The sequence below is a fragment of the Herpailurus yagouaroundi genome, unplaced genomic scaffold (genome assembly GCF_014898765.1).
Source record: "Herpailurus yagouaroundi ecotype Mexico unplaced genomic scaffold, PumYag 182, whole genome shotgun sequence".
Lineage (NCBI taxonomy): Eukaryota > Metazoa > Chordata > Mammalia > Carnivora > Felidae > Herpailurus > Herpailurus yagouaroundi.
In genome coordinates, this window is record NW_024412413.1 from 12,302,908 (window position 1) to 12,323,900 (window position 20,993).

Genomic DNA, 20,993 nt, shown 5'->3' on the forward strand with positions numbered 1-20,993 from the left:
AAGGCCTGTGGGAATCCAGGTCCCCGAGTCCCAAAAGCCACTGGCATCTCACCGCACTGCCCCGTCCTCCCTGAGCACCTCGCTGTCATTATCCTGAACACAACCCTGCAAAGCACGTGCTAGCGTCAGCCCTTTACGGTCCGGACACTGAGGCACGGAAAGGTGTGGGACTGGGCAGGCCTGAGGCAGGAGCACGGCCTCCGCGCCCCCACAGGCTCCGGGGAGCAGCAGAGCCCATCTTGCGCACCCCCCCAGAGCCCTCCACACGTCCCGGATCTGGTGGGATTCTCACCGCTGCCAGCTGGTGAGTTCAAGAACCTGGAGCACAAAAGGGAAGGGAGCTGCCCAAGGGCCTGAGGGGCGGACGCAGGTCAGATGCCCCGCTCGGTCTGGCTCCAAGGCTGGTCTGCAGGGCAAGATGGGGGCGGGGACGGGCTACCCAGTGCAGAAGCCCAGAGACATCCAAACGCACCGCGGCTTTATTATTTCAACAAACTCCAAAAGCACGCCTCCTGGACCTGCGCCAGAGGCGGGCGCCCGGAGGCGGCGAGGCAGGGGGGACGCTCCTTCCTCCAGGGCAGGTGGAGAGCGCGTGGGAAGTTCAAGATGGCAGCAGGGAGGCAGAGGGCAGTGACGTTCGGGGTGCGGGCCGTGAGGGAGGCACGGGCAAGTCCGAGGCCGCGAGGGCTCACTTGAGGCGGTAGAGGACCTTGCGCTGCATGCGATGCTGAATCTCGCCCCGTCGGAGCATGAGCTGCAGGACCTTATGGATGGCGTGCTCCGGGTATTTCTGCGGACGCAAGGCTGGATGCAGGAGCGTGCCTCCAGAGGGGACCCCACGTATCCCCCCCCTGCTCACAGAGAACTTCCGGTTTATCAAAGGCCTTCACACCCATCTCCTTGGCTCCGGCGAAGGGCTCACGCCTCCTGAACTCTACTACGTGCCAGGCACCGTTCTAGTCTTCGTACCTCAACTCACTCCACGCCCACAACAGCCCCACGCAGCCGGTACTGTGATTACTCTCATCTTACGGGCCAGGAGCTGAGGCACAGAGAGGCTAAGTCATGTGCTCAAAGTCACACAGCAATTAAGTGGCAGACCTGGGCCTTGAACGGAGTCCACCTGACTCTAGAACCCAAGCTCTTGACCCCCTAAACCTCCCTAAGCCCCAGTCTGCTCACATATAGAACGAGCGTGGTACCAACTGCTGCGTGAAAATGCTCTAAGATTCAAACGACATGACGTATGTTAAGAGGAGCTGAAATCAGAAAGGCATGGATTGTTCCTGTGGTTTTAAAGACCACAAGTTGGGGCGCCTGGGTGGCTCAGTCGGTTAAGCGTCCGACTTCAGCTCAGGTCATGATCTCACGGTTCGTGGGTTCGAGCCCTGTGTCAGGCTTTGTGCTAACAGCTCAGAGCCTGGAGCTGCTTCCGATTCTGTGTCTCCCTCTCTCTCTGCCCCTCCCTAGCTTGTGCTCTGTCTCTCTCAAAAAGAAAAAAATGTAAAAAAAAATTAAAAAAAAAAAAAAAGACCACAAGTTCTCCACAGCACCCAGAAGGCCCCACTCCTCTCTGGGTTCTCGAACGTTGTCCTCCATGAACTGGAGACTCCCCCTCCTGACTCTGCCCCTCCCCACCCCACAAAAGCCAGGCAGCGAGGGCAGAGATACATGGGAGGTGCTGGGGGAGCCTGGGTGTGGTTGTACCAGAACACCAGCCCCCCGTCCTCCCCCCTGCCCCAGACTGAGGCCATCTCTAGGGGATGAATGACGGGAACAGGTCCAGGGCAAGGAAGAGCCACCTCATCCCCATCCCCAACCCAGGCCTGTCAGCTGAGCAACACGACACAGGTGCCGGGTGGGTAGGAGGCAGGCCGCGGGAGCCCCCCACCCCCCGCCCCAGGCCACGGGAGGACCTACCTGCTTGGTGAAGTCCTGGATGATGCTGTGCTCCGACACCTGGGAGCCGATGGCAAAGCGGCGCTTGAGCTGTTTCTCGATGCGGCTCAGCATCTCCTGGTCCTCCTGGCTGGTAAAGCCCTCCACCCCTGTGGGCAGAGAGAGATGGGTAGGTGGGGACGGGGCACCAGAGACCTCAGTCTGCTCGTGGTGGGAAACCCGAAGGGACGGGGCCCCTGAGCCAAGAAAGGGTGGCCGGGGAACGGTGCATGGGGGACAGCACGGGCCTGCGGAGATGGCTGGACACAGCCGTGAGTCAGGGGACACAGCACACCTGTGGGGAAGGATGCTCCAGGCAACGGACTGGCAGGTGCAAAGGCACAGGGGTAGAAACCCGACTTCATTTGAAACCCTGTCCAGAGACCAGGGACGTGGCCAGACCGGCGACCAGGGGCCAGGTCCTGGGGGCCCTAGGCCATGGCACGGGTTTTGCGTTGATTCTGGGAACGGCCAGGGGAGGGCTCTGAGGAAGGACGTGAGCGGACTTGGAGAGAGAGCCCGGAATACCTGGACCCCACCCGGCTGGTCAGGCAGCAGGGACAAAGTTCCTGGAGGAGCAGATCTGAGAGAGCCGAACCCACCAGTGCCCCAAGGAGGGAGGGCAGGCTGCCCGGAGACCACGGCTGTGAGGTGCCCTAAGGGGCCCAGGCAAGCACCAGGCTCACGGCTTGCATGTGCTGTGCTGCAGGGCACGTTCCTCCTGCTGACCAAGGCCTACAGATGCCCTGGGGTGTCAGCTGAGGACAGGGTGGGGCACGGTCAGCGGAGCCACTGGGTGGGGGACCTCAAGGCTCCAGGATGAAACGGATCTGCAAGGCAAACTGCTACGCAGCCTACGATGCCCAGTTCAAACCTCACTGTCCCAAATCACACCTGACCTCTGGCCATCAGCAAACCCAAGAGCCCCCAGAGGCAAATTTCTCATGTTGACGGGAATCCCCTCCAGGGCAGAGACCGAGTCTTCACCAAGGGGAGGGTGGGGGCGATCAGGCCCCTCACCCCACCCAAGGCACCGGCCACACTCACCCTTGAACATGCCAAGCCTGCTCCCTCCTTGGAGGCGTGGCATTCAGCCTCCCCCTACAGTGTCCTCTCCCCCTGCCCTGATTTCCTCTTTTCACACCACTCCTGAATAACGTCACCTCCTCAGAGAAGCCCTCCAGACCATCTTCTTCCAACATATCCGGCCTGCCAGGATCCCCCCCGCCCCCGCAGCCCAGGGCACTTCTGACTGCCTGAACCCCATCTATCTGCCTTTGTCGAGTCTCTCCCCATCTCAAATGAGGCCCGCACGGCAAGGACTTCGAGATCTGTTCACTCCTACACCCCTGGCACCTGGAACAACGCCTGACAAACACCACACCCTGCTCGGTGAAGGAAGGAATCTACTCCCAGGAGAGTCTGGCACAGTCAGTGATCCAGAACAATCTGTTCAAAGACTGAGCCTGAAGCAGACTGTAGGGCTTATGGCAGTGTGACCTTCACTGCCCCCCCGGGTCGAGACCTGCATTCCAGCTAACGAACAGCCAGCCTTGGCACCACGAAAAGGCCTCTGAATGCCTGTCTTATTTCTAAGTGCCCCGCCTGGCTTCTCGGGGGGGTGGGGGGGATGTGGGGACAGCTGGAAGTAAACGGGAAAGAGTTCTGGAAGCACTCAGAACGGTTACGAGCTCACAAGGAGTGCCATTGTTCTCAGATGAGGACAAGATGACAGTTCTTCCTAATTAACTGGCTCAAGAGGAGTGTGTCCAAGGGTGTGGAGAGAAGCCACCGCTTGTCATCGTGGAAGGAAGTGGCCGGGGTGGAACTGGGAACGGGGGCTCACCGCCGGGAGGACGCTCGGAGACACTGGGCAAAGGCACAGACGCGACACATGCTCCGGGCCTCCCGGCTGTGCCCCCCCCCCCCCCCCCCGGCCCACCCCTGCGCCTGCTCACCTGTCAAGGTGCCAGACAAGGCAGCGTCCAGCGTGGACACCTGGAAGAGCCGCAGAGCCTCCTCCACATCTGCCTCCGTGGCAAAGGGCTGCAGCTTCATCTTGCTGAGGGCCTCGGCGATGCGCACGATGGCCTCCAGCTGCCTGCGTGGGAGCAAGGGGACGCGGCGGGGACTCAGCTCACCCCCCGCCCCTGTCCCAGCACAGCATCAGGGAGGTGCCTGCCCAAGGTGTCAGACTATGGGGGAGACTGCTTGCGGTCCCCACGACCCTCAGAAACGGAACCCCAGGGGCGCCTGGGTGGCTCCGTCGATTGAGCGTCCGACTTTGGCTCAGGTCATGATCTCGTGGTTCATGAGTTCGAGCCCCACATCGGGCTCTGGGCTGACAGCTTGGAGCCTGGCACCTGCGTCAGATTCTGTATCTCCCTCTCTCTCTGCCCCTCCCCCACTCGCGCTCAGTCTCCGCTCTCTCTCAAAATTAAATACACATCAAAGAAATGGAACCCCAATTTTTACTCCAGCATGTGGCGCCCAGCTCAAATTTGACATTTCCCAGCCTCTCTGGTATCTACGTGTGTCTATGTGACTAACGTAGGCCAAGAAGATGGAAGTTCAAACATTTTGTGGGAATTTCAGGAAATGTCCTTAAAAGACGGGCCCTTCTTTTCCTGCCTCTCCTGTCTCCAGGAATGCAGAGGTGATGGCTGAACTTCCAGCAGCCATCTTAGACTAGGAGGATAAGGGTAAGCATGAAAGAGCCCCACTTGCCAATGACTCTGAGGAGTCATCGCATCAGTCCTGGACCACCCACCCTCTAACATTTTTACACGTGAGAGAGAAATAAACTCCGATTTATTTACTCTGTTTGTATTTTCCATTACATACAAACAAAATCACTTCTAACTAATCAGTGCTAGAGACGGGATTCAGACGAGATGGGGTCAAACTCTTCATCACTATCTTCTACCGTGTAATTTCACAAAAATGAGGAGTTAACCATGAAAACTGAGATCCAGAGAAGGAAAGCCATTTCCCTGCAGTCGGTCGGCCAAAGTCTAGGACCCAGGTCTCTTTAACTCCCATAACTGGACCCTTCCCTTTCCCTCATGCTGCCCTGCAACGAGGGAAACCAGACAAAATTCAGAAAACAGGGTCCCAGATCTTCTCAACCTTAAAACAGGCCAAGAAGTACATACCGTGAGGGTTTATATTCCCAAAAGCCTCCCTGACCCACCGCCCTCACTACAGGCCTGTGCTGTGCAGTGAGCAAGGGCCCCCAGCCCTGGCTTGCGAGGCACACCCTATTTTGTAAACCGAGGAGGCCCATGCAGCCCTCCTGGGCCCGGCCCTCCCGCGCCCGCTCACCGCACGGTGATGGGGATGTTGGAGCGGCGGTCACTGTCCCTCTCGTGCTGCCGGGCTCCGCTCCGCATGATGATATACCGGTTCTTCAGCTTCTCTGCGGCCTCTGCCGACAGCCGGGGGCCACACTTCCTGCAGGATGGTGGGGAGCAGCTGACATGAGGCCAGGAAGGGTTCTTGGGGCACCCACCATGTTGCCCAGCCAAGTGACAGTCAGAGATTCAGGGGAATACTCAGATCACCTAAGGCAACCCTCATCCTGAGGGTGAGAAGACAGAGCCAGGAGGGAGGAGTCGACTCCCCAAGGCCACCAAGGACCTGGCGTCAGGATGGGGCAAGCCTCACAGCTGGGGCCCAAGCCTCTGAGGACGGGGCCACAGGAGCTCAGAACTGTGACAAGGACCCAGGACGGGAGTCGCTGCGCCACTCCATCACTCCAAGGGTGGGTAGGGGGGAACTGAGGGACCTACCCGACTACAGTGCTCCCCTCCCATCAGAGGGGCTCTTGAAGACTCCTCCACCCTCAGGTTTTACCCCCAACAAGAGGCCACTGAGGCATATGTCCAGCATCTCCACACTGTGGCTAACAGCACAGCCCCTGGAGCCAGGTACCAGGGTTCAAATCCTTGCTCTCCTACCTCCCACTCAGGACCTTGGACAAGCTACTTAACCTTTCCTTCCCTCAGCTCCTTAGCCGCAGCCCCAGTAAAATGGATTCCTATGGTCCCTCAAAGGTTTAGGGACAGGGCTAAAGTTCGCTTACACGTGAAATACTCAGAGAATACCCAGCACAGGGTAATTATTGTATGTAGGATTACAGTTACTGGCCGGCTGTGAAGAAAACAGGAATAAAAGTCTCAGCTGCCATTTCCCGAATGTTGACTCAGTGCAGGGGCTCTGCCAAGCACTTAATCACCCGTGCCATCATTACAAAAACCCTAGGCAACACCAGTCCAGGAAAAGGGAGATTCAGAGGGCAACTGACTCGCCCAAGGTCACACGGTGGGGCAGACGTGCCCCAGAGCCCGTGTGCACGATGTCCACACTGCACCGCCTCCCTGCATGTGAGAGTCGAGCTGATCTTTAAAAGACCTTCTGATTTTTACAACCTCGTTTTAGAGATGTGGCAACATAAGCCAAAAGCCACCGAGTGACCTGTGCGAGTTCAGAAAGGAACCTAGCCAGAACCCTCAGGAGGGCTTCACTTGTAAGAAGGCATCCCTTCTTGTAATCCCTCGTAAGAAGCAGGCCCAGGGTTCTCTCCCACCCTAGGAGAGCCAGGCAACCTCACTCCTGCAGGGCCCATGCCTAGGACTCACGCTCGGCAGTAGGCAATGAACTTCTTGAGCTTGGCCAGGTCGACCTCACCCTCCACAGCCTGGGTCTGGGTCAGTGCACTCACGTGCAGCGTGACGACGTGCTTGGCCAGCATCTGGGGAGGCAGAGGGGACACTGGGTCAGCCCACAGGCCCTCCCCAGCCTGGATCCCAACACAGAAGTTGAGCAGGCAGGAAGGAGGAACTGGTAGGGCCAGAACTCGTGGAAAGGAGGCGGCCCCCCTTTCCTCAGGGTCTGCGAGCCGACCAGACAAAATCACAGAGCTGCCAGGGCCGTATCGGCCACAAGGAGAGCATCTGCCTGAGTACAAGCCTCCAGCAAGGGAGGGAGAGCAGAGGCAGAAGCAGAGAGCTCTGACCACGGGGCCCCGGATGCAGCTGGGCCCCACACCTTTAGGCCTGCCCATTACATAAGCCACTACTTTCTTCCAGAGACGTCCTGGCCAGAGCCGGGCTTCTATTATTTGCAGAGGTCAACTTCCTTGTTTCGTATACAAGGTGCTGAGGCCCGGGGAGGGAACGATTGACCCAAACCGCATAGCCTAGCACACACAGGAGGCAGGACTGGACCCCCAGTCGTGTTCTCTGTAAGCCACAGCCACCCCTCCTGGGCTGCCCACTTACGGGCAAGTCGGATTGATGGTCAGGACTCTGGGCCAAGCCCCGGTGACCCTCCCCCAGAACTGCAGCCCTGGCTGGACCCGGCCCCGTGCGCCCTGTGGCCCTGGCCGTCTTCAAACGCACCACGTCCCTCTCCTCGTTGTGCTCGTCCTTGACAATGAAGATCATGTCAAAGCGGGACAAAATGGTGGGCATAAAGTCGATGTTGTCCTCCCCCTTCGTCTCATCCCAGCGCCCGAACACCGAGTTGGCTGCAGCCAGGACGGAGCACCGGGAGTTGAGGGTGGTGGTGATCCCAGCCTGAGGGGAGAGGGAGGGAAGCAGATGGCAGAGATGAGAACCCGGGGGCACATCCCCTCCGTGCGTCCGTGCACACGCGCCCCACGACCCCAGGACGGCGGCTGCTGCCAGCACAGGCCCTGGCGAACAGTGGCCCCCGGCCGGCACCCTCCCCACGCACGCCGGGCCAGGCTGGACGGGAGCCGCGCACCTTGGCTATAGAGATGGTCTGCTGCTCCATGGCCTCGTGGATCGCCACTCGGTCGTCTTCCCGCATCTGTGTGGGACAGGAACGTCTGAGGCCCAGGCAAGGGGGCGGAGAGCAGCAGGGCCGCAGGAAAACCACAGCAACTACCAGTCAAGCCCCAACTCTATGCCAGGCGGACGGCAGGAACGCGGAGACCTCTCGCGCCAGTGACCACGGACCCACTCTCCAGATGAGGAAACGGAGGCTCAGAGAGGTTAAACTACTTCCCTCGATAACAGGCCCAGAGACTGACCACACCGGGCTCTAAGTCAGAGGCGGTCTGTGCCGTCTGAGCGTGGGAGGCCACACCTCCACCTTCCAGCTGCCAGCCACGTCGCCATCAGACTCACCTTGTCAAACTCGTCGATACAGACGACCCCGCCGTCGGCCAGGACCATGGCCCCACCCTCCATGATGAAGTTCCGGGACGAGGGGTCCCTCATCACTGAGGCAGTCAGGCCTGCCGCGCTGCTGCCTTTCCCCGATGTGTACACCTGCAGGGAGAAGGGGAGGGGTCAGGGCCCCGCACATCTCCAGCTCCACGCTCTGACCCCAGTGAGGCCGGGGCCCAGACTGATGGGGCTGGCTCAAGCTCACACACCAAAGCCGGCCGCAGAGCCCAGGACAGAACCCCAAGCTCCTCCCCTGGGCCAGGAAGGCAGCCCCGGCACCAGTCTGGCCCGGTGGGCGTCCACACGCGCTCTTCACGTGAGTCCCGCCACAGCCCTGGGAATCGGCCCTCGGGGGCCCGGCTCACAGAGGAGCAAACGGAGACCCGGAGATGAAGGACACACTTCGAGGTGGCCTCAGGGCTGGAACAGGGACGCCTGACCCCCAAGGAGAAGCTTCCCCCTCCCCAGTCCCCTGTCATCTCTGTACAGACTCGAGTACCACATGCTGCCCCTGTGGCAAGTCCCAACCCAGGTGGCCTTACGTATGCACCCATTTCAAACTTAGCCCTTAAAAAAAGAAAGGATGTGAAGTATCCCACTGCATTTTTTATGTTAAGCTACGAACTAAAACACCGCTTCAGATATATTGAGCTACACACAATAGTAAGATTAGTTTCGTCTGATCCTTTTAGTTCTCTAACGTGGCCACCAGAAACTTCAGCCCACTGGGGGCACCTGGCTGGGCCCAGTCAGTTAAGCAGCAGACTTCGGCTCAGGTCATCTCACGGTTCGTGAGTTCCAGCCCCGCATCGGGCTCTGTGCTGACAACTCAGAGCCCGGAGCCTGCTTCGGATTCTGTGTCTCCCTCTCTCCCTGCCCCTCCCCCACTTGTGCTCTGCCTGTCTCTGTCTCTCTCCCAAAAATTAACACTAAAAAAAATTTTTGTTTTTTTAAAGAAACGTAAGCCCACCCCATGGCTCATGGCTGTAGTGCACACGTGCTTGTCAGGCTGCTCCAGCAAGGAGCCCCTGGCATACTTCCGGTCTATCCAGATTACAGCTCCCGCTGGCACAGCCCTGTCCCACTGGCCACGATGGCCATCCCCGCCCTCTCTGAGCCCCCAGACCCCAATCACTGTACAGAGCACCCCGCCTACCACACACCTGGGGTCAGATCCCTGTGCTTGCACTTACTAGCTGTGGGACCCCGGGCAAGACGGAGCTATTCTGTACCCATTTCCTCCTCCTTAAAGGGGTCACAACACCCACCGTGCAGCGAGTAGAAGGTCAGGTGAGTAAATCTACGTAATGCACTGCGAGCAGGGCCCGGCCCTTAATCTTCATGTGATTATTACCAACATTACGGCTCAGTGGGTAAACAGTCTCAGGGACAATAGGTGACTTGCTTGCGGTCCATGACCAGCCAGCTACTGGCCAGGCAGAGATCCAGAGCCTGTGCTCGCTCGCAGGCCGCGCTCCACCCACGGCCCCAAACCGACCCACACCCATTGGTTCCCTTCCTCCTCCCTCTGTGCCGTCCTGACCACAGGCGAGAGGAACGAGAAAGAGATTCCGGGAAGCCAGCTGCCCCAGGGGTCCTGGGGACCCAGTAGCCCTGCCTGCAGCCTGCCTCCCTACTGGGGTGGCCAAGCAGAGCAGTGAGCCCTAGGCACTCACCCCGATGGGAGAGCACTTCTCCACAAACTTCAGCAGCTGGGACTTGGCCGTCCCCGGGTCCCCCAGCATCAGCAGGTTGATGTCTCCTCGGCGGGTGAGTCCATCAGGGAGCCTGGGGGAGGACGGGCAGGTGGGCGAGGCTGGCACTTGGGCTGGTCACGGGGAGGGCTGGCAGTCGGCCCCCCAACTGGGTATCACGAGCCTTAGAGCAGCAGGCAGCCAGGGGCTCCGGGCTGAGACCCTCGTTCACGGCCGCCGTGTCCCCTAGCCTCGCCCATGGTAGCAGTGGGGGAGAGAGCTTGCCTCCAGGGCACGGACAGCCAAGGAAACGGGAGACCACAGATGAGCCACAAGCCAGCTGACAGCAAGCCTGGTTGATGGGGAAGGAGCCTGGGAGTAGCAGGCAAGGCTGAGGGTCCCAGGAAAATGAAAAGAACATTCAAGTCCTGACCATCAGCAGCTACCCTCATAGGAGCCAAGTTACTCATCCCCTCCAAGATCTGGGGGGACCCAGGCCCCCACCTCTTTCGGGAGCCCCCAAACAGCAGGCAGGCGATGGCCTTCTTCATGTCCGTTCCACCGAAGATGGACGGGGCGATGCTCTTGGAGATGACCTCATAGACATTGGGCAGGGCGGCCAGGCGCCGGAACTCCTCCTCCTCCTGTGGGGTCACGGGCCCGGCAAAGCTGCGGCCTGGGTGGGCCGGGGGGGGGGGAGGGTGTGTGAGTGCTACGTGAGGGAGACCCTGGCCAGCCCACCGCCCAATCAGGGCGCCCTGCGGGGCAGGGCCTCAGAGCTGGGACGCCACAAGCCTGAGCAGAGACCCCGGTTCTGCCCCTCAGGAGTCAGCCTGTGCTCAGGGTCCAGTAAGTGAGGGGAACGGGTTCTGAGGAGCTATGGGGCTAGATCACGGACGCCCTTGGGGACCGCTGGGAAGGGTGGGGACAGGGAAATCAGGAGGCCCGGCAATGATCCAGAGGAGAGATGACAGGGGCTCGGCCCAGAGTGCAGCACAGCCAGGACCCCAAAGCCAACTCACCAGAGCCATCTGTGTCCACCTGGATGCCCAGGACACGGATGTAGGAGCTCCGGATGCCCACACCCACCCTGTCGCGGCCCCTGCTGGAGGTCAGGCCAAACTTCTTGATGGAATAGATGCCCATGATGGTGACCCTGTTCCCGGGGACGACCTTGTCACACAGGTACCTGAGGAAACAGGGAAGAAGGAGAAACAAAGATGAGAGCCTGGTGGGGACAGGGAGGTCTCTGACCCGCTCACCCACCCTGTCACACTCATGGTCCACCTTATCATCTATACCAGAGGCCTCCCCGCCTGAGCTGGCTCCAGCTGGCTCCGTGTTGGCTCCCCACCTCTTCACAAGCCCCATCCCCGTCTCATCTGCTGTCAGACTCGCCGCGGGCTCCCCAAGCCTTCCTCCTCAGGCCCTCCAGCCTCTCTGCAGGGGCCACCCCCACTTCTGCCTCTTCATGGCCCCATGAGCTCCGTTCCGTCAACTCGTTTTGCCTCTGGACTTCCACGTTCTCTTCCCAAAACGAAGGTGCTGGAAGAAGGCAGTCTCCGAGCCCCTCCAGCCAGAGCTGGAGCAGTGGGGACGCTGGGGTGTACATCCGGACCCTGCCACTCGGAAGTCACCGCACATCTCTGAGCTTGTGGGGTGGGGGCAGCGATATCACGGGATCAAGAGAGGAAACAACCCAAAAGTGCTTTCCATGCGGGAAAGAGTCACATCCCACCAAGGAGCGTCACCATCACTGTCACTGTTCTGAGAGGATTCTAAGGCCCTTCTTCCCACACACCACTGCTTGAGTCTGGATTACTGACTGCTTGGAGAATAACCTAATCAACAACAAACACTCAATTTGTATTAAGGAACTATGCTAAACACGTGCATCTTCCAATTACCATCTCTCAGCAGCTTAACTAGAGATTCAGGACTGTCATTATGCCCGTTTTCCTGATGAACAAACCGAGGCTTTGCCAACTCATGTAACTCGCTCGAGTCTGACCTCTACACGTCCCACTGCCACTGACGAAGCTAACAAGACCTGTGGATCCACGCCTCAGGAAACCACACAGCACAGGACACCTGCACGCACACCTAGGTGCACCAGCCCAGGTGACGAACCCCCATCACGTCACCAAGTCTTCTACTCAGGTGGCCGAGAGGGGACCAGACTCTAGTCAAGCACCCTCCCCTCCTTCCCGATCCTTCAGCAAAAGCCAAGGAAGAGGGTGAACAGAGAGCCAGGGATGCAGGCGAGGCAGGGGCTCTCCCGGCTCCGAGGGCTGTGGGGACCCCCCCCGGAAAAACCCAGAACCAGAGCCCTCAAGGAGCCAGTCGGCCTCTCGGGGTTCCAGGTCCAGCACCCGCACGGCAGGGGCTACACGCCCTCACAGACTCTGGGAGGACAGGACGAGCGGAAACATGGGAGGCACCAGGGTGCCAGCGAAGGGGTGTTCCGTGACGAGCCACCCTCTCCGCCCACCACACTCACTCGGCCACACCCAGCACCGGAGCTGGGGACTCGGCCTGGCCGCTGCCCCAGTGGGAGCCCCTCCCTGCCCCCAGCCCCAGCCTGTGTCACCTGTCGCAGTAGAGCTGCATGTGTCTGGGCATCTCGCCGTGAGGCACTGCGTCGGGCAGCTCCTGCAGCTTGAGGGTCTGGAAGTCCACACACTTACACTTGTCGGGCATGATGAAGTACGGGTCCAGCGGGCACTTGGGGCGCCCAGCCTGATCCCTGCACAGGGGGAGGAGAAAGGATCACCAGAGCTCCCCTGAGAACCCAAACCCCAGGGAGCCCACCCCAGGAGTCAGTGACAAGCTCTGGTCCACAGCAAGTTGAGGGTCTCCGCAACAGCGGGGCAAGGCCCTTAAAAGGAGTGCAGCTCTGTGGGGTACCACGAGCCAGGTGAGGAACGGGGAGGTCTGCTCTAGGCCCGGCTCCTCCCCCTTGCAGACAGGTCACACTTCCAAGCCCCACGAGGGTCTCGGGGTTCCCACAGGTAGAGGAGCCAAATCACCAGTGACCTTATGAAACCCCCGCTCAAATCCCAGGACCTCTCGGTGAGGGTCTGGGCACCTGGAGACCATCCTCAGGGTCCAGGCCTCTATTCACCTCCATGTGACGAAGTCACAGTTCAACTATTACCGAGGCGTTAGAGCAAAGCACCCCCTACGTGCCAGACACAGTTCTACAGGCCAGGGACATGGCAGTGAGTCCCTGCTCGTATAAACTCATGGTCTAGTCAGGGAAGAAAAAGCCAGCCAGCGAATGACTCCGTAACAGGACGACAGGCAGTGCTCCATGCCGTGAAGTCGGTGGGTAACAGAGTGACTGGGCACGCACACACCCAGTGTAAGCTGGAGGCCTGGGGGAGGACCTCTGTGAGAGGACAGAAGAGAAAGCTGATGGAAAAAGTGAGAATGTGGACTGTGGAGGTCAGAGGAAAGAATGTTCTGGGCAGAGGAAATAGCATGTTCAAAGGCCCTGTGTTAGGAGGGAGGCAGCGAGGCTGGGCCCAGAGTTGGGGGAGGACCAGAGGCCAGAGAGGGCTGTGGAGGGCCGTGCGGGCCAGGACAGCGCTGGTCTCTGGGTGACATGGAAACGACTGGGTCACCTGTGGCTGCAGAGTGGAGAACAGACTGGGAGATGAGGGTGGGCCCAGGATTCACCACTCCAGGTGAGAGGACAACAGACATGCCCAGGAGGTTAGGAAAAGGTCTGGTTCTCTACATGCAATCTTAAGGGCAGGGCCAAAAGGACTTCCCGGAAACATTCCGAGACCGAGCACTTGGGCCTGGGCACCTGAAAAGATGGGGCTCCCATGTGGGACGGGGGAGGGGAGCTGTGGAAGGACATATCTGGGGGGTGGGATGGAGGTCAGGTCAGTGTGGCTCAAATCTGCAGTGTCCCCTGGGCACCGGCTCGGGGGCATCCCGCCCACAACCAGGTCTGACTCTGGAGTTCAGGGGAGACACATGTGAGTGTCCTCTGCACGCGGATGATTCTTAAAGCCCGAGACCACTCAGGGAATGAGTGCAAAAGAAGGGAGCAGGGCTGAGCCCAGGGCACTGCCGACACTTAGGTCAGGTAGCTGAGGGGGACCAGCAGAGGCCAATGAGCAGCCTGAGAGAGGGCATGGGCCCTCAGACCAGGGGTGGAGATCATTTTCTGTAAGAGCCAGAGTGTAAACATTCGGTGTTACGGGCCAAGAGGCCACACACGCAGTCTCTACAGTGCAAATGTGGTCATAGGCAACGTGTAAATGAACAAGTGTGCTATGTCGCTGGCCCGGCTGCCCCAGCAAGCCAGTTTGCTTCAGAAGACTCCAGACAGACTCATCCCCCTGGAGTGCTTTCCCCTTTGAACCCTGGGTCCCCCGCACAAGTCGTCTGGACGTCCCGGTGGGCACAGAACTCACCAATGGAGAAGGACATGGCCCCTGGTTCTCAGCCCTGAGCCCCAGCGCATAGGCCCACACCACCCCCACAGGGCACACCTCTGCCCCAGCCCCTCTCCCTGCAGGCGCTGCAGGCTGGTCCCTACCCTTCCCGTCTCCACTCAGATGTCCCTCCCCCAACAAGGCCCTGGGGCCCCCGCAAGGCCCACTCACGTGTTGCACTTCCTAGGCAGGGCGTAGCCCTCCAGGCCGGGGCGCATGGCGATGTTGCTGAGTGTGTTGCGGCAGCTGCGGCACTGGATGGAGATGCGGGTGGCCTTGGCTCGGACCCCAGACGCGGAGATGATGATGCCAGGAATCTTTACCAGATGCGACATCATGTCCGACTGCAAGAGAGCCATCCAGAGGGCGGTTGATTAAAGGGAGACAGGGACCCCAGAGAGTGTACGGGAAAATCTTTTTCTCACGTATGCAGAAGTACTGAGAGATAAAATGGCACTTCTAGAATTTATTTCAAAGTACTTTGGCAAAAAAGAAAAAAAAGAACAAAGGCAAAATGTTAACCACTAAACCTAGGTGAAGGTATATGAAATTCATTACACTATTCCATTTCCATGTATAATTTTCCATAAGACAAAACAAGAAAAGTTCCTTTCAGGGGAACCTTGCTGGCTGAGTCAGTAGAACATGTGACTCTTGATCTCAGGGCCTTGAGTTGAAGTCCCACGTTGGGTGTAGGCTTCCTTAAAATTAAAAAATTAAAATTAAAAGGACTTTAATATTTATGAGACTAAGAGTGAGAGACACAAAGCATGAGCGGGGGAAGGGCAGAGAGAGAGAGAGAGGGAGACACAGAATCCGAAGCAGGCTCCAGGCTCTGAGCGGTCAGCACAGAGCCCGATGCTGGGCTCGAACCCACGAAACCGCGAGATTGTGACCTGAGCCAAAGTTGGACACTTAACTGACTGAGCCACTCAGGAGCCCAAAATTAAAAAGATTTTTTTTTTAAAGTTCCTTTCGCTACCTTTTCTTCCAGTTCCCAGTGGCTTTCCTGGGACAGGCAGGCTACAGGTTCATGCTGACACCCCCTCCACCAAAGCCTGGGAGATGGGAGGCGGAGAAGGAAAGAGGCTGGCCCCCTCTGTGCTAAGTAAGGCCACATGTGCCCACCACAAGCCGGGGACACCAGAACTGTTGGAACCACCACAGAGCATGTTTTTCAGACAACAATCTACAAAGACGCGGGCACCTGGCACTCCAGAATCCCGAAGGACTGGGATAGTCTCAGCCCCTCCAAGCCATCCCTGACCAGTGATCCTTCTAGAGACGGCTCCTCCTCTACTGTAGGAAACCCATCACCTCAAGTGGGTCATTCAATGTGTTCTCCAATGAGTCTGACAGTCGGAAGCGTGTCCCTGGGGGGAAGTGGAGGCTTGCCTCCCTCATGAAACAGCTGCCCCCCAAACAGGTCCAATGCCGCTTCCACAGAAAAGCGTGATACTGAGTTTAAATCCAAATATAGTCACGGAGCCCTTCCCTGGTGCTGGGAATAGATAAAGCCGACAAGCTCCAGAACTCACAGCCCTGCTTCGGGAACAGACCTGCCATTGTGCCAGCCAAAGGCGGCTTGACAAGGACCCCCAAGAGAGCTGCAGGATGTGGAGTAGATCTGTCAAGCAAAGACCAGAGCATGGCCTTATGGGTATGATGCACGATGAGGAGGTGCCATTAGCTAAAAGGGTGGCATCTGGGCCCCGCTATGGAGCATGCCGAGTACAGCCAAGTGCATCACCTCCTTAGATTCTAACCACCACCCTGTAACGGAACGACTAACGTCACGACCATCACTTCCTGCTCACTGCTCCCCTGGCTCTCACTCCTGCCAATTTTATAAATTGTCCTCCACGTGGCAGCCAAAGGGACTGTTTGCCAATGGAACCAGCCCACTCGAATACCTAAACACCCCCTGCTTTCCTACCGTGCTCCATACAGAATCCAAGCGCGTTTCCATGGCTGGAAAGCCTGGGCCCTCTGGCCTCTTCCTCCCTTCCCCCTTCCTTCCCTCAACCCTCATGTTCACTGGGGTCCGGCGACACTGGTTCCTTCTTGTTCCCTGAAGCATACCACTGTCCCCCACCTCAGTGCCTTTGCACCTGCTTCTCCTGGAGCCTGGAATGTTCTTCCCTTGGGCTGTCGCGCAGCTGACTATGACTCACTCAGACTCACTCCAACATCACTTCCTGAGAGAGGCCTCTTCTGACCGCCATCCACCTCCCTTGGCCACTGTCATATTTACTCGCGTTTCTCTTTCCTTCATGACTCCTATCACGGCTCCTGAAGTTATCTCAAAGTCCTGTATCTGTCTCTCCCACCATAAGCTCTGTGAGAACCGAGTCCTGTCTGTTTACATGAGGGTCTAGCCCACACGTGGAGCACAGCAGCCTTCAGTATTTGTCAACTAAAACAAATAAACCCCTCAGATGCCAGCCCCTCCTGCTTCCCGATCACTCTTAGCCTCACCGGCTGTCCTTCGACATGGCCTTGACCATACATACCATGCCCCCCTCACCACTCAGGCTTTGTCCAGGCTGTACCTCTGCCTCCCTGGAATGTTCTCCCAACTGTCTGCCCACTGCTCGGTCTCCACTCAGATGGTTCTCCACCAGGGAAGCCTTCTGTCTTTCCCACAGGGCCACCCCCCTGATTTCTTCCACTGCACTTAGGAACATCCAAAAATCATCACGGGTGGGGCTCCTGGGTGGCTAAGTCAGTTGAGCATCCGACTCTTGATTTCGGCTCAGGTCATGATCTCATAGTTCAAGATCAAGCCCTGCGTCGGGCTTTGCACTGTGCTTGGAATTCCCCCCCCGCCCCCCACCTCGCATGCACACTTGCTCACTCCCAAAAATAAACATTAAAAAAAATAGGTAACTAAAATCACCCTGGGTGATATTCACTGCTTGACTCAGGGCTCCCCCCACACCCCACGGGTGGACATAAACCCCACACAAGAGCTTTTTGTTTAGCTCAATGTGATTCCTCCAAGAACCAACTCAATGCCTTGCCCACAGAAGGAGCTCAGTAAACATTTGTCCTATGAGTTAATTTTACAGAGGAGGAAACTGGCTCAGAGAGGTTGAGTGAGCTGCCCAGGGTCACACAGCTGGCACTTAGATCTGCCTTTGCCTGAAGCCCCTGTGCACCATGCAGCAGCCACTGCCACCCTCGGACCAGCCTCTAAGGGGACCCACCTTCAGGCTACGAATGCTGGACGGGCTGGCATCGGACTTGAGCATGACTTGAATGTCCTGGAGCACCTCCTCGCCAGTGGGCCGCGGCCGGGTCACCTCATCAGCCACCTCCTTGGCAGCCTCCTCCAGCTGAAGAGGAAGGAGACAGCTGTTGGTGACCAGAGCAGGACCGGCCCTGGAGCGGGGAGGGGAGGTTCAGGGACGGGGACCCACTCACCAGCTGCAAGTGCTCGGCTGGCTGCTTATACAAGTAGTCAGCCAGGTCCTCGTCAAAGCTGGCCAGGTCCTCCACCTCCACTTCGATCCAGTACTCCCCCAGGTTGTAATGGCGCTTGAGTTCATCCCTGCGGTGGGCAGGTGGCAGGGTGGGGGAGGGTGCAGAGGAGATCAACACTGGCCGAGGCGCACCTGCACCCCAAATCTGCCCACACCAGCACCACCACTGCCCGCCCCCTCCTCTTCCCAAATACACATCGAGTTCCAGGTGGTTCTGTGACGTAACCCTGCGGAGGCTCCCTGCTGCCGACAGAGGCATATCCTCCAAAAAAAAAAAAAAAAAACAGGTTCCGTGGAGATCGTCCACAAGATGGCCGAAGCACAGTTCAACACTCCAACACAGGGTTGTGTGCACACACAGGTCAGTCTGGGAGACTCAGCTCTTTTGCTGCAGGACTCCCTGGAGCCTTTTACTTTCTCCTGGAGACTAACCTAACACACAGCTCAAACCTGGGAGCCCAAAGACAGCAGAGACTGTGTCTGTCTTATCAACCACCAGACGCACTTTTTACAGAGCATCCTATGGGACTCTTGTCCCAAAACACACTTAGGGACCACTGACCCACACAGGGCCCTCTCCTCAGCCTCATCTCAGACCTTATCCCCCACCCCTGCCTTATGTCCCAGAGCCACACACAAAATGACCACCCTGGCCCAAAAAACCCCTTGCTATTTTAAAAAGCCACTCCTACCTCTCTGCCCATGCATGCAACTGCTCCTCTCAGGCATGCCTTCCACACCTGAAACTCTTCTCTCAGCCAGGGGTTAAACTTGGGCTCCTCTGGAAGCCCTCCCTAACTTCCTTCTATATTCCTCCTTTATTTTTTCCCTTTAATTTCTTTTCATGTTTATTTATTTATTTTGAGAGAGAGACAGAGCACGAGCAGCAGAGAAGACAAAGAGACAGAAAGAGAGAGAGAATCCCAAGCAGGTCCCGCACCATCAGCGAAGAGCCCGAAGTGGGGCTTGAACCCATGAACCTCGAGATCACAACCTGAGCTGAAATCCAGAGCCAGACGCCCAAATAACTGAGCCACCCAGGCACCCATATAGTCCCCCTGTGAGGTAACTGTCACTTTGTAATTCGTCTCTTGGCCTCTATGCCTTGCTCCCACTGACTTATAAGCTTCACGGACCTAAGAGCTTCTAAAGGGTAAGCAAGAGGCCTTTCCATCTTCATACCTCAATGCCTAGCACAATGCTTGGCACACAGATGGTCAATGTCAGCTGGTACATGAATAGGGGGAGGCACCATTTACTGATGACACAGAGAGACTGTTACTTGGAAGTCACTCAGTAATTGGTCCTGCCCAAGCCTGAACCCACAAATCCACCTCTGCCTTTTAAGGTGCTAGGGACAGAGGCTGGACCTACAAGGATCTGACATGATGCCGCGGATTATACAATGACAAAGAGCAGGTTCAGCGGAACAGTGCCTGGCCCGCAGCAGGTGCTGATCAATGGAAGTTGCAAATCAGAATGACTGCATGAATGAAGTAAATCCTAACTACCATCTTCACCTTTTACACCCATAGAGAACTTGAGTTTAGGAGACATCAAAGACAGTACACGGAAAAACAAGAAGCAAACGACCAGAAACAAGTCACGGGTTAAAAAAAAAATAATAAAATAAAAAAATCAAAGGACCCTAGGAGCTCTAGCTGGCTGCTAGGAGCCCACTCAACAGGTGACCACTCAAAAGTTACCTTCAGGTATAACACGTACAAAACCAAAGGCCACAAGGGTGCGGCCGGATGAAGCACGGCTGGGACCCCGATCCTCGGACCTGGGACATGCTCCCTCATTTCTCTGGGCCCGTGTCCCCCCATTCGTGCTCTACGACACTAGCCGACTCTGAGCGATGACGTGCGACCCCTGTCGGCGCCACACTGGGGGGGGGGGGTCTGTGTGCCCTCCTTCCTCCTGTCCCGCTCCAGCCCGCACCTGTATTTGAAGGTGAAGCCGGTGCGGTCGGTGCCCACTCGGTACTGCCGCAGGAACTCCTTGAAGCGCCTCTGCAACTGCGATTTGCGGGCCTGCCCCTCGTCGGCCGCGGTGTCCCCCCCGAAGCTGTCGCTGTAGAAGATGCCGGGGTCGTCGAAACCCGACATGACTGCGCCTGGCGCGGGGACAAACAGCTGGAGCCGGCGGGGGTGGGCTCGGCTCCGAATGCGGGGCGGGGGGACCCCAGCTCGCCGGCGAGAACGCCTGCCCACCCTGCAGCGCCGTCGGGTGCTGAGACCTACAGACCCCCCCGCCCCCGGTCTCACCTCTGCGACCCCACAACCCCCAGACCCGGGTACACCAGCACCTCCACGCACCGCCGCCGAGTTTCGCGGGAAAAACGAGACGCCGCGTTCGGGCGCCGCGGCCGCTGCGTCCCCATTGGCTCGCTGAGGTTCCACAGCCAGCGATTGGACCGCTCTGCGCCCGCGAGCCCCACCTTCCGGACAGGCCGCTGGAGCGGATTGGCTACGGGGCCAGTGACGTCACGTCCCTGGCCTCCTTCCGGGCTCCATTTTGCTTGCCGGACAATTTGGCGCGAAACTTCTGATCCGGGAGGAAGCGGCGGCGCGGGGCGGGAGCCAAGATGGCGGAGCGGAGGTCTTCGCGCCGGGGGCGGCGGGCGCGGTGCGAGGGCTGCCTGTGGACACTCCTCAGGCCTTTTACAAGCCTCGTGAGACCACGTCCGCCTCCAGAGCCAGGGGCTGGGAGAAGTGGGGGTTCCGAAGCTGTCGGTCCCGCGCAAGCCCGCTCCCCCCCCCCCCGCGCCGGGCTCTCCCTGGCACACACCCTTCCAGACGGTGGGGATGAGTTAGAAATAAGTCGCCTCTGGATCCAGAATGGTCCCAGGGGTGTTTTCTTCGACCCAAAGGGTGATTTTTCTTTTTCCATCGTAGACGACTTTTCATGATTTGCCAGTGCTTAAAATTTGCGAAAGTTCACGACCCCAGATACCCAACCTCGCTTGGAAAACTGGGAAGATTTGGTAAAACTTGGCGTTCTCAAGCAGCAGCGAGGGCCTGCATCATCTCTCTTCCCTGGTCTTCCGTTCCCACCCTCCACGATGAACCACGGCAAATGTTTCCTTCCCTTTGCCACAGGCATGTAAACCTATTTACTGGGGAGTGTAAAATACCAGTATTTTTACAGTGTATAACAAAATCAGATAAATCTGAAATTTGCTTTCCTTGTTACTACTTCCTGAAAGTCTCTCTGAGGACAGGA

General features: G+C 58.0%; 1 protein-coding gene across 3 annotated transcripts; it reads right to left on the bottom strand.

Moving 5' to 3' along the window:
- Positions 1-457: 457 nt before the first annotated feature.
- On the bottom strand, positions 458-20,163 carry MCM5 (minichromosome maintenance complex component 5). 3 transcript variants are annotated; one of them, XM_040490959.1, is made up of 17 exons: positions 20,077-20,163; positions 19,710-19,884; positions 17,707-17,833; positions 17,490-17,618; positions 14,452-14,624; positions 12,420-12,575; positions 10,852-11,018; positions 10,334-10,505; positions 9,812-9,923; positions 8,094-8,237; positions 7,708-7,773; positions 7,341-7,517; positions 6,579-6,691; positions 5,263-5,391; positions 3,897-4,039; positions 1,921-2,048; positions 458-790 (listed from the first exon to the last, which is right to left on the bottom strand). In XM_040490959.1, exons 2-17 carry the CDS (start codon positions 19,874-19,876, stop codon positions 689-691), a joined length of 2,205 nt encoding a protein of 734 aa, XP_040346893.1. In that variant the 5' UTR covers positions 19,877-19,884; positions 20,077-20,163; the 3' UTR covers positions 458-688. The 3 variants fall into 3 exon arrangements, with proteins under 3 accessions (XP_040346893.1, XP_040346892.1, XP_040346894.1); XM_040490958.1 differs by having other exon boundaries at positions 20,036-20,159; XM_040490960.1 differs by having other exon boundaries at positions 20,087-20,108.
- Positions 20,164-20,993: the final 830 nt, after the last annotated feature.

Coding starts and splice junctions, on each gene's coding strand:
- MCM5 (XM_040490959.1), bottom strand. CDS start 19,876: ATGTCGGGTTTCGACGACCCCGGCATCTTCTACAGCGACAGCTTCGGG. Junction 12,576..14,451: donor CTGCCTAGGAAGTGCAACAC/GTGAGTGGGCCT, acceptor CCCCCTGTGCAG/GGATCAGGCTGGGCGCCCCA. Junction 10,506..10,851: donor GGTGGACACAGATGGCTCTG/GTGAGTTGGCTT, acceptor CGGCCCACCCAG/GCCGCAGCTTTGCCGGGCCC.